Source organism: Oncorhynchus mykiss, chromosome 17, assembly GCF_013265735.2.
Source record: "Oncorhynchus mykiss isolate Arlee chromosome 17, USDA_OmykA_1.1, whole genome shotgun sequence".
Classification (NCBI taxonomy): domain Eukaryota; kingdom Metazoa; phylum Chordata; class Actinopteri; order Salmoniformes; family Salmonidae; genus Oncorhynchus; species Oncorhynchus mykiss.
The window spans coordinates 74,517,658-74,536,415 of NC_048581.1; the positions used below are offsets into that span (position 1 = coordinate 74,517,658).

General features: G+C 43.3%; 1 protein-coding gene and 1 long non-coding RNA gene across 4 annotated transcripts; one reads left to right on the top strand and one right to left on the bottom strand.

Moving 5' to 3' along the window:
* Positions 1-15: 15 nt before the first annotated feature.
* LOC110494553 (short transient receptor potential channel 4-associated protein) lies at positions 16-12,216 on the top strand. 2 transcript variants are annotated; one of them, XM_021569723.2, is made up of 17 exons: positions 16-352; positions 2,772-2,900; positions 3,019-3,135; positions 3,338-3,395; positions 3,651-3,706; positions 3,814-3,942; positions 4,086-4,287; positions 4,499-4,687; positions 5,530-5,672; positions 5,781-5,912; positions 6,045-6,103; positions 6,186-6,287; positions 6,448-6,763; positions 6,897-7,008; positions 7,164-7,276; positions 9,529-9,735; positions 11,540-12,216. In XM_021569723.2, exons 1-17 carry the CDS (start codon positions 227-229, stop codon positions 11,669-11,671), a joined length of 2,322 nt encoding a protein of 773 aa, XP_021425398.2. In that variant the 5' UTR covers positions 16-226; the 3' UTR covers positions 11,672-12,216. The 2 variants fall into 2 exon arrangements, with proteins under 2 accessions (XP_021425398.2, XP_021425399.2); XM_021569724.2 differs by having other exon boundaries at positions 3,817-3,942.
* Positions 12,217-15,760: 3,544 nt separating this feature from the next.
* Positions 15,761-16,952, bottom strand: LOC110495192. Of its 2 annotated transcripts, XR_002469399.2 has the most exons (4): positions 16,644-16,952; positions 16,337-16,429; positions 16,058-16,204; positions 15,761-15,861 (listed from the first exon to the last, which is right to left on the bottom strand). It is a non-coding gene; the product is annotated as an uncharacterized LOC110495192 (long non-coding RNA). The 2 variants fall into 2 exon arrangements; XR_002469398.2 differs by having other exon boundaries at positions 16,337-16,952.
* Positions 16,953-18,758: the final 1,806 nt, after the last annotated feature.

Genomic DNA, 18,758 nt, shown 5'->3' on the forward strand with positions numbered 1-18,758 from the left:
TGTATCAAGACTTAGCGGTCGTCACAAGCTTATATAGCCACAAAGTCATAAACACCGCCCATTTCTACAATTGATCTTCTTAAAAACTAACCGCTAATTTATGCCTAGCCCTAACCTTGAATTAACACAAACAAATTGTAGCCAATTTTGACCTTGTGACTGTGGAATCTGATGAGATCTAGCTAGCTAAATCTTCCTGCTTGGAACAGTTCAGGGATAACAAATAATGCCGACGCTTCTGGGGTTGGAGTCCCCTTGGACTGGAGGAAAACGAAGTGTTCGTAATGGAAATATTATTGCAAAGATCAGACATAGTCAGATCGTTGGCCGGGGTTTCAGCCGAGGGACACAGGTAAGACACAACTAGTGCCATGTCTTGACAATGAAACGATCTGAAAAGGGGGAGCAAGACTCAATCAAGCCTGGGACCTGCATTTGCAACCCTGCAGAGAGCTAGTAGTACAGTAACTAGCTAGCTACAGTACAGGCACACACAGGATGCCTGGATGAAGTAGCTGTTTGCCTGTCTTGCTGGTTAGGTGGCTAACATTAGATGGCTGTGTTCCAAAATAATGTGTTCATTTATGACAAAGTTGGAATATACACCGTGAACTAGTTACACAGTGCCAGCTGAGAACCTCCATGTAGCCTGCACTAGCTAGCTAACTCCTTTGTTGATCCAGGATGCCCGTTTTAGCTAACTATTAGCTAGCTTAACGTCTTTGGTTCGTTCGCATTTATACATGCAATTGGCATCTCTAGCTAGCTATATTACCCAATGTTATATTAGCTGGCTAACGTCAACATGGGTTTCTTCAACTGAAAGTGTGCACTACTAGCTAATGCCCTTAAGTTTGGTTAACGAAACAGTTAGTTAGCAAGTTTGGTTATGGGTTTCAACCGCAGATTGGGAGTAAACCATTACATTGTATTCAGACAGGCTGTTTCTTCCATCTATCTAACTAGGGCTAATAATAATGTGGGTTTATACTGGATGAACAGCACGGGTGATTACGTGACGATACCAGCCACGCCCATTTGTGGACTGTGACTGGGCACGTATAACAGCACTTACAGTTGACTGGGACAGCTCTAACAGGGCAGAAATTTGACGAATTGACTTGTTGGAAAGGTGGCATCTTATGATGGTGACACGTTGAAAGTCACTGAACTCTTCAGTAAGGCCATTCTACTGCCAAAGTTTATGGAGATTGCATGGCTGTGTGCCCGATTTTAGTAACTGGTGTGGCTGAAATTGCCAAAATAGCAAAAATTTGAAGGGGTGTCCACATACGTTTGTGTATATATATAGTGTACATATTCTTCTTATCTAGGTGGGTGAGTGCAATTGAGATTGCGTCGTCTATGGATCTGTTGGGTCAGTATGCACATTTTAGTAGGTATAGGGTGTGATGGACTTGATATCTGCCGTAACCAGCCTTTCAAAGCACTTCATCATTGCAGATGTGAGTGCTACAGGGTGGTAGTCATTGTTGCATGAAGCCTTAGAGTTCTTGGGTCAGTTTAAGATTACAGATTGGACAGGGAGAGGTTGAAAATGCCGGCCAGCTGTTCTGCGCATGCTCTGAGAACACACCCTAGAATACCGTCCGCCCCTACTGCCTTGCGAGTGTCACCGAGTCCTCAGTGGACCCAGTCCTCAGTGGGGGCCCTCACGCACGGTGTTATTGTCGACACGTACATGAAATGCATTGAGTTCATCTGGTAGAGGCATTTTTGGGCAGATCACCGCTGGGTCTTCATTTGTAATCCCTGCCACATGCTGTGGGCATTGGAGCATGTGTAATATGATTCCACCTTATTCCTATATTGTCCTTTTGCTCGTTTGATGAATCTGCTGATGTCGTAGCATGACATCTTGTTCCTGTCCTCAGCCCTAGCATCTGGGTTGTCTGTGATAGAACTGTGCGGTAGCCCTGTCCTTTCTCTTAGTGCCAACCTCTGTGTTAATCCAGGGTTTTTGATTGGGGAAGCAGCAAACCTTTACTTTGGGGGCAACGTCGCTCTGATGCATTGCCTAATGAAGCCAGTGACGGAGGAGGTTAGCTCGTTGACTTGATTGACTGAGTCTCTGCACATATTCCAATCAGCGCTAGCAAAGCAGTCCTGAAGCATAATTTCTGATTCTGATGACCATTTCTCATGGTTACTTCCTGTTTGACCTTCAGCTTGTGTACAGGAAGCAGGAGAACAGAGTCATGATCTGATTTGCCGAATTCTGTGGTGGTGATTTTTAAATCTCCTTGAATTGTATATTTGACATGAAAAGCACTTAGCTCTAGAATTCTCCTTTCAGACACCCAGCCCATTGAATTCCATTGTGGTGAAAACTGACCTATTCAACTCACTGACAACTTGCCCCAAAGGCCTATGTGTTGCTCCACTGATTCCAATAAAAAGTCTGAAATGGAAGTTTGAGCCTCATTCGTAATAATTGAGCTATGAGAACTGAAAGTTATGTATTGTGTTCCATTTGTGATGGATTTCAGTTGGGCATGATTTGAAATAACTTCAGACTTAACCGGTGCCAAGAGACAGCATCTGCAACTGGAATTAGGAGAGGATGTGTTTATTTGGCACCAACATCGAAGACCTAGACTTATTTAATCTGATTTGAGGTTGTGTGGGTGTGCAGAGGGTAGGGTAAAATGATCAACTGTCAGTGTTCTTTTGACACCGTAACATACTGGATACATTTTCTAAGCTGTCCATGTATATTTCCTGTATTGACCATTAATTCATTGTTCCAGCTCCCAGAGGCTCTTCTCCAGGAGAGGGATAAGCAGGCCAAATGGCACAGTATCCCCAAGCTGCTGCAGGAGCTCCATGAAAGCAGCCATCCCAACAGTGACCTCTCCTACACACACAGTGTACTAAAGGTACCCACATAGTATACACACCACTACATCAGTAAAGCTCCTAGGCTTTAACCTTGCTGATTTTGGGCCATTTACTCTAAGATTAAGACTAGGCCTAATTATCAGTTCTTCATAACAGGAACTATCATCCCTACTTTCCATGGAGGCGATGTCTTTTGTCACAGAAGACAGGAAGAGTGCTCAGGAATCAACCTTTCCCATCACATACACCTTTGACCTCTTTGGTGGAGTCGATGTAAGTTAACATGCGGTTTATTATGCGCTTGTTACTCCTATGTTCTGTGTTGTGGTGGAAACATGTCAGTTACCTGTTTGTATGTCTTGAATCAACCATGTTACCTCATCCTGCAGTGTCTTTGTGTATCAGTGCCTTCTGAGATATTATCAGGTGGGATATGAAGTTTGTTCATTGCTGCTTCTTTTTCCTCCAATAAAAGCTGCTTGTAGAGATCTTGATGAGGCCTACACTCACTATGCAAAAGAAGAAACCTAAAAGTAAGTAGAAAAAGTCAGGTGTGATATGTTTAGGTCTGATATAACCTCAAAGGCTGCGCTTTTCACATAGGGGAACATTGATATTCATGAGTGTGTAAAAAAAGGTATACCCAAATGCACTTCAGCCCAGCTTAAATGGGGGATCAGGTCTCAACTGAGGGACTTGAAAATCCCCAAAACATTTTTACCCCAGGATACTTCAACTGGTGACTATCCGGGAGAATAAAGTACATTCATTATGTTTTGTCCCTGCAGTGAATGATGACTTGGTCAATGACTGCCTTAGTGTTCTTTACAACTGCTGCATATGTGTAAGTATACTTGCCGCAGAACATCACTTCGTTAAAAAAAGGAATAATGTCTGCCCTTTTAATATAATCATTCATTAATCATTAAATCTCTCCCCTAATTTTCTCAGAAGGAAGGGGTAACAAAGAGCCTTGCAGCCAGAGACTACTTTGTCCTGTTTCTCTTTACCTTGATGACGAATAAGAAGACTTTTCTACAGACTGCCACTTTAATCGAGGATATTCTCGGAGTTAAGAAGGTCAGAGGAACTTCACATCAAAATCTTTTACAATATTGCTCACCTCGAGAGAGTTTGTGGGTTTGCGCTGGGTGGAGATTTTATATCCCATGGTCATCTTATTGCCAATGGTGACCCATATGTTGGTCCTCTTTCTGCCACAGGCGATGATCCAGTTGGAAGGGATTGCTAACCTGTCTGGTCTGGTCCAGAGCTTTGACCAGCAGCAGCTGGCTAACTTCTGCCGCATCCTCTCTGTCACAGTCTCAGAACCCGACTTGGGGAATGATGAAAAACACACCCTGCTGGCCAAGAATGCCCAGCAGAAACAAGACTCTAGCCTCTCATGTGCAGAGGACAACCAAGGTAGGACAGGGATACAGAAACTTTTTCTTTAGATCAATTACCCTATCATTGGGTCTTGTTGAAGGATTTGTTTCATTAATCTGTTGATTTGTAGTATTTATTTGATTTGATGCCCTTAATCTGTCCAAAAGTTTTCTCAGCCCTTAACCTAAAACTGTAGTAGAGTACATGATCTTTGAATGAGCCCACTCTGCTGCCTCCTTGTTCCCAGTGACCCTCCTAAACATCCCGGGCTTCATCGAGCGCCTGTGTAAGCTGGCCACCAGAAAGGTGTCTGAGGCCACGGGGGCGTCTAACTTCCTGCAGGAGGTGGAGGACTGGTATACGTGGCTTGACAACGCCTTGGTGCTGGACGCCCTCATGCAGATGGCCATGGAGCAGGCTGAGCACACCAGCACAGGTCAGCAGCCTCTCCCCTGCTCTGTACCACTGCCTTAAACGTCAGTTATCATTGAAAAGGTCTAACCATTCTCTTTATGAAATGCTTATTTATAGTACTATACAGAGAGTGGAGTGTGGCGCGTGTAGCTTGTTGTTGGCCAATCATAAGTAATCAAAGCGGCAATAGGCTACAGTCATAGAGGCGCCGTGTGTGGCAAAAGTTAGGAGATATCTAGTCAAGATAGGCTACATCGACCAAGAGCCAACAGGTAGGCTGCTACTTAATATTCTAAATGGAGTTGTTGTGATTTGTAACTGTCAGATCAGAAAGTGCATGCACTGCATCCTCAATTAGCCTTTAGCTAGCTTAACTAGCTTCTCCCAGTTTGATGCAGTTAAGACCGGTACTACATGATCATATTGGATGATAAATAACCTAGCTATGGCAACTATCTACTCTAGCGCGTATCAGCTTGGTTGCTGTCGCTCCCTCCCTGCTCCCCGTGCTCCCCATGGTACGCCCCCCCCCTGCCTGGCAGATCGGCATCTCTCTCTCACTCCTCACGCTTTATCATCTCCGGGTAATAAAGTAGGTTAAAAAATGACTTTCCTGCTGCTTACCACACTCTGTTCGGAACGGGTCTGGATCCGACAAGGTCTATATGGAACAGGTCTAGTTGTCCTCTGGTCTGTTTGGAATGGGTCTCTATATTAAAAAATATATATTTATGCATAATCGGGTCTCAGTGGGAAATCCACGGATCCATTTCGTGAAGACCTTTCTGCCACCTACCCTTGTACCTCTGTCGATCTATGAACATCTCATTACATCTTTGTCATCCTATTATGCCTCCTCCACAGAGTCGTCAGACGAGAGTTCGTTGGCCACCAGTACTCTCATGCACCGCTTGCCCCAGTCCATGAAGATTGTCCATGAGATCATGTACAAGGTGGAGGTGCTGTACGTGCTCTGTGTGCTGCTTATGGGTAGTCATAGGAACCAGGTGAGGGGCTAGGGGCCAAAACAGATAACTCACCCAATGCAGGGCTCTCGTAGGAGTAGCCACTCCTGTCTGTTTGCATTTATTTGACCATTTATGTTTCTTCTTCAGGTACACAAGATGCTAGCAGAGTTCCGTCTGATCCCAGGTCTCAACAACTTGTTTGACAAGCTAATCTGGAGGAAGTACACCTTATCCAATCATGTGGTGCATGGCCAGAATGAGAACTGTGATTGCAGTCCTGTAAGCAGTGCACTCCTCTCAAACTCCGCTATCACTGTACATTTTTGGGGGATCCTTGCTCTGGGTTCATATTACCATTGCAGTGTTATAAACATTGTAATGTTAATCACTCTGATTCTGTCCTTCCCTTAGGAAATATCCTTCAAGATCCAGTTTCTGAGGCTTCTCCAGAGCTTCAGCGACCACCATGAGTGAGTAACTTTCAAACCGTCTGACTGAAAGTTCCCTGCTAGCTTCACTTGAATTTAACACACAACATTTCATTTATTTCAGGAACAAGTACCTGCTTCTAAACAGTCAGGAGCTGAACGAGCTGAGTGCCATCTCTCTGAAGGCCAACATTCCAGAGGTGGAGGCGTTAGTCAATACAGACAGGTATGCATCATCTGGTTCCATCATCTATTCCCATCATTAACTCCACCCTCAATACTTCACACTACAGTGCAAAAGAGGCATTATGTTCTCTGAACTCAAATTAAATACTATATTGTGTGTCACACAAATGCCCTCTTCCTGTCTCCTTGTGCTCCTGCAGGAGTCTAGTGTGTGATGGGAAGAAAGGTCTCCTCACTCGTCTCCTCACTGTCATGAAGAAGGAGCCTCCAGACTCCTCCTTCAGGTTCTGGCAGGCCAGGGCAGTGGAGAGTTTCCTCCGTGGAGCCACCTCCTATGCAGACCAGATGTTTCTGCTGAAGAGGGGGCTTCTAGAAAACATGCTGTTCTGCATCATAGACAGTGGCTGTAAGTCCAAAGATGTCCTGCAGAGCTACTTCGACCTCCTGGGGGAACTCATGAAGTTCAACATCGACGCCTTCAAGAGGTTCAACATATACGTCAGCACAGATAACAAGGTGAAGGTGAAACACTTAGTAAATAGCAACCCCCCCCACAATGTGAGAGGACCCTGTCAGTCCTCATTGTCCCCAGAGTTGTGTGTGTTCTATAATGCTGGGTGTCCCATCCCTCTGTTTGGCTCGGCTGCAGTTCCAGACCTTCATGAGCCAGATCAACAGTTCCCTGATAGACTCCAACATGCTGGTGCGCTGCATCATTCTCTCCCTGGACCGCTTCGAGACCCAGACAGAGGACAGAAAAGGTAAACACCCACTCATTCCCATAGCAAGTGAATAGACCAATGAGAGCGGGTCAGATGTATGATCTCAAGCTGCCAATGTTTGAATAAATTGAAGCCTTGACTGCATTATAAAGGTGTTGTTTATGATGTAATTGTTGCTGACTGTGGTCCTGCAGTGGTGGAGGTGCTGTCTGAATGCTGTCTGCTGTCCTACTTGGCCAAGGTGGAGAACAGACTGTCTTTCCTCTTCAGGCTGGTCAACATCATCAACGTGCAGACTCTCACACAGGTCTTTCCTCCCTCTTTCTCTCTAACACCAAAAAACACACAGACACACACACACACACACACACACACACACACACACATCAGCCCACGAGAAAGAAGAATAACGTTTCCCAGTATGTTTGCTAGGATTGGACAACCTTGAGCCCTTGATCATGACTCTGTTACATTACATTACACATAAGTCAAAGGACGAAGGCGTCTTCTGTACGGGGGAGTTTTGTTAAAACCCCGTTGCTCAATCTGAATATTAACACGTCACGGTACAGTTTTGGAAGTTTAAAGACCTTATCTTTCATATCAGTGAGATTATTATTATTTTGAACAAAAGGTACACCTTTGTTAGTGTTCCCACACGGCCATATCTCCATGTTACATCGCTTGTTTACGAAAAACAGACAAGACGCGACCACCTATGCTCATTAGCTACAGTTGAAGTCGAAGTTTACATACACTTAGGTTGGAGTCATTAAAACTTGTTTTTCAACCACTCCACACATTTCTTGTAATTAACAAACTATAGTTTTGGCAAGTCGGTTAGGACATCTACTTTGTGCATGACATCAAGTAAGTTTTCCAACAAGATTATTTCACTTATAATTCACTGTATCACAATTCCAGTGGGTCAGAAGTTTACATACACTAAGTTGAGTGTGCCTTTAAACAGCTTGGAAAATTCAAGAAAATGATGTCATGGCTTTAGAAGCTTCTGATAAGCTAATTGACATCATTTGAGTCAATTGGAGTTGTACCTGTGGATGTATTTCAAGGCCTACCTTCAAACTCCGTGCCTCTTTGCTTGACAACATGGGAAAATCAAAAGAAATCGGCCAAAACTTCAGAATTTAGACCTCCACAAGTCTGGTTCATCCTTGGGAGCAATTTCCAAATGCTTGAAGGTACCACGTTCATCTGTACAGACGATAGTACGCAAGTATAAACACCATGGGACCACGCAGCCGTCATACCGCTTAGGAAGGAGACGCGTTCTGTCTCCTATAGATGAGCGTACTTTGGTGCGAAAAGTGCAAATCAATCCCAGAACAACAGCAAAGGACCTTGTGAAGATGCTGGAGAAAACAGGTACAAAAGTGTCTATATCCACAGTAAAACGAGTCCTATATCGACATGACCTGTTAGGCCGCTCAGCAAGGAAGAAGTCACTGCTCCAAAACCGCCATAAAAAAGCCAGACTACGGTTTGCAACTGCACATGGGGACAAATATCGTACTTTTTGGAGAAATGTCCTCTAGTCTGAAGAAACAAAAATAGAACTGTTTGGCCAAAGTTGTGGCAAAATGGCTTAAGGAGAACAATGTCAAGGTATTGGAGTGGCCATCACAAGGCCCTGACCTCAATCCTATAGAAAATTTGTGGACAGAACTGAAAAGGCGTGTGCGAGCAAGTAGACCTACAAACTTGACTCAGTTACACTAGCTCTGTCAGGAGGAATGGGCCAAAATTCACCCAATTTATTGTGGGAAGCTTTAAAGGCACTGCTACCAAATACTATTTGAGTGTACACTTCTGACCCACTGGGAATGTGATGAAAGAGATAAAAGCTGAAATAAATCATTCTCTCTACTATTATTCTGACATTTTCACATTCTTAAAATAAAGTGGTGATCCTAACTGACCTAAGACAGGGAATTTTTACTAGTATTACATTTCAGGAATTGTGAAAAACAGTTTGAATGTATTTGGCTAAGGTGTATGTGAACTTCCGACTTCAACTGTATCTAGCATACACTTACACACGGGTGTTTCGGCTCAACTCAGGAAGTGTAGCGGAAGTGTAGTTTGGTCAGATGGAGGCACTCGTGGCTGTATGGTTCTGTAACTGCTACAGTGTAGTTTGGTCAGATGGAGGCTCCGTAGCTGTATGGTTCTGTAACTGCTACAGTGTAGTTTGGTCAGATGGAGGCTCCGTAGCTGTATGGATCTGTATTTGAAGTATTCTTTCTCTCTGACGAAAGATGAGGACCATATGTTTCAAAAAGCCATATTGTAAGCAATGATTATTATTGACGTTTTTAAAAGTTAAAACAGTGTCGGGGTTGTAGTTCACATGAGGTAGTCGTGGGCAAAGCTAATAGCAGAAAACTGTAGGGAGAAGGCAGACTGCTGCCTAGAGTTTTCGAGAGCAAGACCACCTTGTACCGCTCTTTTAAGATTAATGTAACCCCAGTTTCTGAGGGTTTGAGGCTGTTGTTCTCCCACATGTGGTGCTCACCTGTCCCCCTCTGCCCTGCCCAGGAGAATGTGAGCTGTCTGAACACCAGCCTAGTGGTCCTGATGCTGGCCAGGAGGAGGGGCAAGCTGCCCTTCTATCTCAAAGCCCTGAGAGGGAAGGAGCATGCAGAGAAGTACCCCGGCTGCCTGCTCAACAACTTCCACAACCTGCTGCGCTTCTGGCAGCGTCACTACCTCAACAGGGATAAGGACAGCACTTGTCTGGAGAACGTGAGTGTACTCTTCTTGGCCTGATCCGTCCCAAACAGGGAAAAACCGTCAAACTCACCAATAGTATATTTTACATTCAGAATATCTTTCCTACAAATGTTATTAGCCCACCTGATCAAGCCTGCTTTCTCTGCTATACTATCTATTTGCAGCCTGTAGACTGGCCGGCCTGTCATTAACTAGCCCCATACATTTATACTATGTTTTCATTAGGCAGTCCACCACCTTTTTGTTTATTAAAAACAAATACGTTTTCAAATGAGAAACCATTTCTGGTGTTGTGCAAACAATGTTCAACTTGACATCTTTTAATGCTTCGAAGTAGCCCTTTCCTGTCACACACCGTCATCCCGAAAATGGCAGATGTTTTCATTGCTCCGTGCCAAAATTGGAATGCAGTGGCTGTACAGTAACATAGTATACATGACATCAGGGCTCAGGCTCTTCGCTTCTGAGTGCTGTATGGGTTTTGACTGACAGCCATTATAAATTTGAGCACCGTGCACGACAAGATACCCCTATTCCTTCCGCTAATTAGGCTACTTTTGTACATTTGTTGTTGTCTGAATGAGGGAAATGCTGTAAATCGAATGGAGTTGATGTGTTCTGAAAGATGAGATGTTGAGGATTATAATAAACATCGCTTTGATGTCAAAGTCATACAAGCAAACCACACCCATATATCAAAACCACACCCATATGTCAAAACCACAGCCATATGTCAAAACCACACCCATATGTCAAAACCACAGCCATATGTCAAAACCACACCCATATGTCAAAACCACAGCCATATGTCAAAACATGTCATTTACAGTATCAATGTTTATAGTCGCTACATTTGATCCACAGTTATAAGGATGACATGGCTTCATGCCCTGGGTTGTACTGAACAGAATGAACATATTTTCATCGTATTGTTAAGAAAATTAGCCACCGAACACACACTTGAATACACTCATGACTCCATTCTATGCGCACCAAAATTACAATCGGTTTGTCTGAAGTGTCTTTTGAAAGCCTAACACTGTAAGATCGTATTTTATAACTTCACTATCCATGTTGGCAATAGAAAAAGCTTTCAAATGAATGGAACATTTTTAGATTGCACAAACAACAATAATTGTGTGATGGTGGGGACACAGGAGCTGTGTTCCAAACAGAAATGTATAAGTGTGCTTGCTTCAGTTCCTCAATTGCAAAGCTCGGAGAGCTCAAAAAAAGCACCAAAAAGTTGAAGGCTCTTTCCTTGATAAAAGTGCATTGAAATTGCTTAGGAACTGTGCCCAGTTTGGAGAGGTGTGTGGCCACTTGGAGACACCAGTTAGACCTCTCACTCAAACCCTTGTCATTGGTTTTTCTTATCATGCACCGACTCAAAAAATGTCAATGAATTCTCATATGTTACTGAATGTATCTATAGTATTTTCAGATCTCGTTATTGACAAATGCTGAGAAAAGTACAGTAAATGTAAAATGCACATAAAACCAACAGTTGCTACCATGGTCATGCATATGCTTTTTATAGTTATTTTGTTAGAAACATTTAAATTTGGCTCTAGCCATATAGGACAATTTCCACAAGTGTAAGGGGTTAGAGGAGCATGTGGGGAAGTGAGTTGATCTGATCTGTCTTTGCCCGGAGACTGGGGGTCTTCTTAGTAGGCGTTCTAGATGTTTGCGGGCAGAGAAGTTTCACGTCAGGATTTTTAATATTTTTTTTACCATGAATGTATATCCCCTTCTCCTCCTTGGGGAAATTGTCTTTCACCAGTCTAACCCTCGGTTTTGTTCTCTCCCTCAGAGCTCCTGCATCCCCTTCAGCTACTGGAATGAGACCGTGTCAGTGCTGCTGCGCTCAGACAGGACTTCTCTGTGTGCCATAGCCAGCTACATAGATGAGCCCTTCATGGACATGGACCTGCTAGAGTGTTAACCCTAGGAGAGTTTGGGCTGGGCTTGTCGGGGGTTGCTGTGGTATGGACACCTATCATGGTTGATGACCCCGCCAAAGAGCATAGCCAGATCAAGGGTCATCCAGCGACCTGGAAGTGCTATGTGACTGCGGCAGGACACCAACTCGCTGCTATGCTGTCTGTAACTTGGCCAGGGGGCCATTACTGAAGATAATAAGGATGATTCTACAATGCTGGACATCTTCTCTCTATGCTCCTGTTCTCTTTGTAGGAGAAGAAGAGAAGACTGCACCTGTCCCAGACCCCACAGTAAAGAAATATACATTTATTGGACCTTGAAATACTCCTTTGTTGGTGGTTTGCTTTAGGTGAAATCAAATGAAGCTTTTTTTATATATTACATAAATATATGGAAAAATCTATTTGTACGATGCAACAAAATAGATATATACAGTACCAGTCAGAAGTTTGGACACACCTACTCATTCAAGGGTTTTTCTTTACTTAATAGTGAAGACATCAAAACTATGAAATAACACATATGGAATCATGTAGTAACCAAAAAAGTGTTAATTAAACAAATACAAATATATTTTAGATTCTTCAAAGTAGCCACCCGTTGCCTTGACAGCTTTGCACAATCTTGGTATTCAACCAGATTCACCTGGAATGCTTTTCCAACAGTATTGAAGTAGTTCCCACATATGCTGAGCACTTGTTGGCTGCTTTTCCTTCACTCTACAGTCCAACTCATCCCAAACCATCAAAAGTGGTTTGAGGTTGGGTGATTGTGAAGGCCAGGTCATCTGATGCAGCACTCCATCACTCTCTTTCTTGGTCAAATAGCCCTTACACAGCCTGGAGGTGTGTTGGGTCATTGTTCTGTTGAAAAACAAATGATAGTCCCACTAAGCCCAAACCTGATGTGATGGCATATTGCTACAGAATGCTGTGGTAGCCATGCTGGTTAAGTGTGCCTTGAATTCAAAATAAATCACTGACCGTGTCACCAGCAAAGCACCATCACACCACCTCCTCCATGCTTCATGGTGAGAACCACACATGCGGAGATCATCCGTTCACCTACTCTGCGTCACAAAGACACAGCGGTTGGAACCAAAAATTTATAATTTGGACAGATTTCTACCGTTCTAAGGTCAATGTCAGCATTTGTTAATTGAAATGCATTCCAGGTGACTCCATGAAGCTGGTTGAGAGAATGCCAAGAATGTGCAAAGCTGTCATCAAGGCAAAGGGTGGCTACTTTGCAGAATCTCACATATAAAGTATTTTGATATAACTCTTTTTTGGGGGGGATACTACATGATTCCATGTGTGTTTTTCATAGTTTTGATGTCTGTCTTCACTATTATTCTACAATGTAGAAAATAGTAAAAATAAAAACCCTTGGACACACCTACTCATACACACAGTACAAGTCAATAGTTCGAATGTGTGTATAGTGTTGGTTTCATGAGCCGAAATAAAAGATCCCAGCAATTTTCCATATGCACAAAAAGCTTATTTCTCAAATTTTGTGCACAAATTTGTTTACATCCCTGTTAGTGAGCATTTCTCCTTTGCCAAGATAATCCATCCACCTGACAGATGTGGCATATCAAGAAGCTGATTTAAACAGCATGATCATTTCACAGGTGCACCTTGTGCTGGGGACAATAAAAGGCCACTTAAATGTGGAGTTTTGTCACACAACACAATGCCACAGAAGGCTGCTCATCATGATTGGATGCAGAGGTGGCATCAGTCTTGTCCAGTGGTCTTTGAATTAACAGCATCTTCACTGATCTGTATGGATGTTGGTCTGTCTCTTTTAGGATGAATCTAGTTGACCAGTGCTTGTGGCTTTACTCAGCCCGTCCAGGTAGCTTGTGGATCTGTTGATGGTTCATAGTCTGTGGGGCCATGTGGTGGGTGAGATGGGGCTTTGGACGGAAGTACCACTCCCAAGATGCCACCAACCCATTCATGACTTCACCTTTTTGTTTTTCAGACACTATTTTTGTTTGTGTCTTGTTAAGAGAATTGCTTTTAGTTATAAATAAATTGTAGATAAAAAAAATGCACTATTGGAATTGTGTGCATTCTTTATTGTATTTTAACACTTTTGATCAAATACATTACATTTTGTACCGTACTTTGTATCCATCAAGTGAAGGGTGGTTTTATAGAATAATAAACTATGCAGGTTCTCGTGTTCAAACCCACTCTCTCTGTCCCAGACACTTCTCACAACGGTTCCGTTTGACATTTTAGTCATTTATCAGACACTCTTATCCAGAGAGACTTATAGGAACAATTAGTGTTAAGTGCCTTGCTCAAGGACACATCTACAGATTTTTCACCTGGTTGGCTCGAATCAGCGACCGTTCGGATACTGGCCCAACGATATTAACCGCTATGCAACCTGCTGCCCTAAGGTTTATTAAATCCTCTTAGCATGAATGGCCTTCAACCAAACAGCCACTCTGTGCTGCATCACTTGATTGTTGCTCCCCCAGTGGACCACTTAACTCTTGACTTCTCTTCTCTCACCACGGGCCTAGACAGACAATCTTCATTCGTCTTTGTGTGATGATTCTGTGCTTGGTTTCACCTGTGCTTGGTTTCACCTTTGATTGGCTATAGGGGGTGTGGTCATGTTGCTATGGCTAGAATGTGCTGACGTTGTCGTGGAAATGGATTCTGAGCTCAGTAAGCATTTTGCTTCTCTCCAACAAAAGAATGTCGCACTGCATTGCTTTATCTTGGCCAGGTCGCAGTTGTAAATGAGAACTTGTTCTCAACTAGCTTACCTGGTTAAATAAAGGTGAAATAGTTGATTTATTTTAAATGAGAATCCAAGAAAATTATTAATGATTGAGCTATGGCATTTTTCAACCCAGCACCATATTTATTTATTTTATCTTTATTTAACTAGGCAAGTCAGTTAAGAACAAATTCTTATTTTCAATGACGGCCTGGGAACAGTGGGTTCAGGGGCAGAACGACAGATTTGTACCTTGTCAGCTCGGGGGTTTGAACTTGCAACCGGTTCCGGTTACTAGTCCAACGCTCTAACCACTAGGCTACCCTGCCGGATTGAACCACTTTGTCACTCAGTGTGTGTCAAAGTGGAACTAATCCTGTTCAAATGTTTTTCTTAAACCTTTTCGTATGTTCACTTGAATGAATGTATAAAAGCAATCCATTCATAATGTGGTTTTGCAGATTTGCTTCACGCTAAGAAAGCAGGCTTCATACTCTACATCCAATACATGTTGAGAAACAGTTGGTCTTTTTTGATATTTTGATTAAATAGCTAATTGGTGCTTAATTATTTGAATTTGATTGTACTACCCTTCTTACAGTAGGTACATTTTATGTAAATCTTTGTTTTTTGCCATATATTGCACGTTAGTTTCCTTTGACTGTGTGTGGTATAACAGTGACTGGGTTAAAAAGCATGATTGTGTGTGTACCTAGAGAAATTTGTTCAGCAAACCTTTATCATTTAGACTTCAACATGTTTCTGAAACATGATCAAATCATTTTTGTACATGGAGCTTTTGCTTTGACATTGGATATGGGGGTGGTGATCAAATGAACACTTGTTTGTAATTCATCAATATCACACTGGAGCCATCTGTACCTAGGAAGTGTTAGGTGTGCATTGGACTTACCTTATACATACGACTCTCAATCCTGACGCAAAGTCCACCATGTTCCCCCTAAGATTCCATTTTCCACTCTTTTTGTTCATCTAATGTTGATGTTGACTTCATTTATTTAAGTCTTGTTTGTGAATTTAATATAAGGATAAGCATAATAAATTCTCAACTTTCTCTCGAATGTGTGTGGTGTATTTTGTTCAGTGGTCTTATTGATGGGACACAATAACAAATGTCATCTTGCCTCAGAACGTCAGGCTGTAAAAACAATGATATTTCCTGAAGATTCCACAAGTTGAATCGCTATTGTCGACACCCAGCAGATAAACTCCTGCACACGGCCGACATTCCTTATGGTGTGTTCCGTCCTTTACGCAACGCATCCCTCCACACAACACTGACTGCAGACAGTAATGAGACAGATTGTACTATAAATGCTTTCAGAAGTCTTTATTGGTCTATATTGCAGTCACACCACAACTGTTGCAGCTGGTTGGCTGTGATATCTTTGGTTGGGGAATTATCCTCTGGATTACTCTAAACTGAAATCCACAAGTTAAATATGCTTCAGTTATATGCCCTAAATATTCCAGAGGAGACCAACTTCAGCTGACTGGTTGAGTGTAGTGAATTTTTTGTTACAAATCCAAATATAATATTTTTTCCCTCAATTGTTAGCCACATGTTATGTGATAAATCACACCTTTACCGGTATCTTCCATAAAATGTACTACTGACCTTGGGCCCTTGGTCCCGAGTGCGAACTCTGAGTTTATTGACCTAAGTTCATTGACCGTCGTCTCGGCCATTTCAGCCCTCTTCTGCGTCGTCCAGCTCATGCTGGATCTTACTGAACTTGGTCAGGTTGAAGTTAGCTTGTTCCTCCTGAGGGAAGTGGACAAAGTGAGAGATCAGAGAGAGGAGGTAACTAGATCATACCACTGTAGGTCATTTGGAAACAGACCCCCATTCCATACAGTAACACAACAGTAAACTGGAAGTGGTATGGGGACTTACCGCTTCCTCAGCCTGCCTCTTGTAGCTCTTCACCTTGGCTTGCAGCTTGTCTATGAGCTGCTGCAGACTAGCCAGGTTCTTCCTGTCCTCTGTCTGCAGAGACAAACAAACAGCAGGGGGCAGCATGAAGCACTACACCATTACATCATCACTACATCATAGAAAAATAATATAATCAGCAATATGATCCATCATTAAGATGATCACTTGAACCTAATGAAGTGCAAAATCATAACATTGGGGAACTGCATGACAGATCTCTTCCTACATTTTCCCCATGGCTAATGAAGGTGCTGTGTTTCAGTACCTGGTAGGTGAGTTATTTGATCTTCCTCTCATACTTGCAGACACCCTTCTGGAACTCTTGGCTCTTCTTCTGCTCAGACTCTAGCTCATTCTCCAGCTCTGTCAATAGTACACTGTCACACCACTGATCTACACTTACTGTTCAGTAATGGTGAAGAGGTGAATATCTCTAACCAAGTAAATTGCTGTGTCCTCTTCGGTTCGTACAGATTCTTGCAAAAGTATTCATCCCCCTTGGCATTTTCTCTATTTTGTTGCATTACAACATGGAGTTGAAATACACTGCTCAAAAAATAAAAGGAACACTTAAACAACACAATGTAACTCCAAGTCAATCACACTTCTGTGAAATCAAACTGTCCACTTAGGAAGCAACACTGATTGACAATAAATGTCACATGCTGTTGTGCAAATGGAATAGACAACAGGTGGAAATTATAGGCAATTAGCAAGACACCCCCAATAAAGGAGTGGTTCTGCAGGTAGTGACCACAGACCACTTCTCAGTTCCTATGCTTCCTGGCTGATGTTTTGGTCACTTTTGAATGCTGGCGGTGCTTTCACTCTAGTGGTAGCATGAGACGAAGTCTACAACCCACACAAGTGGCTGAGGTAGTGCAGCTCATCCAGGATGGCACATCAATGCGAGCTGTGGCAAGAAGGTTTGCTGTGTCTGTCAGCGTAGTGTCCAGAGCATGGAGGCGCTACCAGGAGACAGGCCAGTACATCAGGAGACGTGGAGGAGGCCGTAGGAGGGCAACAACCCAGCAGCAGGACCGCTACCTCCGCCTTTGTGCAAGGAGGAGCAGGAGGAGCACTGCCAGAGAACTGCAAAATGACCTCCAGCAGGCCACAAATGTGCATGTGTCTGCTCAAACGGTCAGAAACAGACTCCATGAGGGTGGTATGAGGGCCCGACGTCCACAGGTGGGGGTTGTGCTTACAGCCCAACACCGTGAAGGACGTTTGGCATTTGCCAGAGAACACCAAGATTGGCAAATTTGCCACTGGCAAATGTCCCCTCCTGTACTCCCTGTTCATGTGCTCTTCACAGATGAAAGCAGGTTCACACTGAGCACATGTGACAGATGTGACAGAGTCTGGAGACGCCGTGGAGAACGTTCTGCTGCCTGCAACATCCTCCAGCATGACCGGTTTGGCGGTGGGTCAGTCATGGTGTGAGGTGGCATTTCTTTGTGGCATTCTCCATGTGCTCACCAGAGGTAGCCTGACTGCCATTAGGTACCGAGATAAGATCCTCAGACCCCTTGTGAGACCATATGCTGGTGCGGTTGGCCCTGGGTTCCTCCTAATGCAAGACAATGCTAGACCTTATGTGGCTGGAGTGTGTCAGCAGTTCCTGCAAGAGGAAGGCATTGATGCTATGGACTGGCCCGCCCGTTCCCCAGACCTGAATCCAATTGAGCACATCTGGGAAATCATGTCTCGCTCCATCCACCAACAGATGGATGCACCACAGACTGTCCAGGAGTTGGCGGATGCTTTAGTCCAGGTCTGGGAGGAGATCCCTCAGTAGACCAGCCGCCACCTCATCAGGAGCATGCCCAGGCGTTGTAGGTAGGTCATACAGGCACGTGGAGGTCACACACACTACTGAGCCTCATTGTGACTTGTTTTAAGGACATTACATCAAAGTTGGATCAGCCTGTAGTGTGGTTTTCCTCTTTAATTTTGAGTGACTCCAAATCCAGACCTCCATGGGTTGATACATTTCATTTCCATTGATAATTTTTGTGTGATTTTGTTGTCAGCACATTCAACTATATAAAGAAATAAGTATTTAATAAGAATATTTCCTTCATTCAGATCTAGGATGTGTTATTTTAGTGTTCCCTTAATTTTTTTGAGCAGTGTACATTTTGGGGGGATTTCATGTAATGGACATACACCAAATAGTCCAAATTGGTGAAGTGAAATGAAGAAAAGTACTTGTTAAATAAGATCTTGTGCAACCAATTACCTTCAGAAGTCACATAATTAGTGAAATAAATTCCACCTGGATGCAATCTAAGTGTCACATGATCTCAGTATATACAGTGCCTTGCGAAAGTATTCGGCCCCTTTGAACTTTGCGACCTTTTGCCACATTTCAGGC

Coding starts and splice junctions, on each gene's coding strand:
- LOC110494553 (XM_021569723.2), top strand. CDS start 227: ATGCCGACGCTTCTGGGGTTGGAGTCCCCTTGGACTGGAGGAAAACGA. Junction 6,288..6,447: donor GCGTTAGTCAATACAGACAG/GTATGCATCATC, acceptor GTGCTCCTGCAG/GAGTCTAGTGTGTGATGGGA. Junction 7,009..7,163: donor CCAGACAGAGGACAGAAAAG/GTAAACACCCAC, acceptor GTGGTCCTGCAG/TGGTGGAGGTGCTGTCTGAA.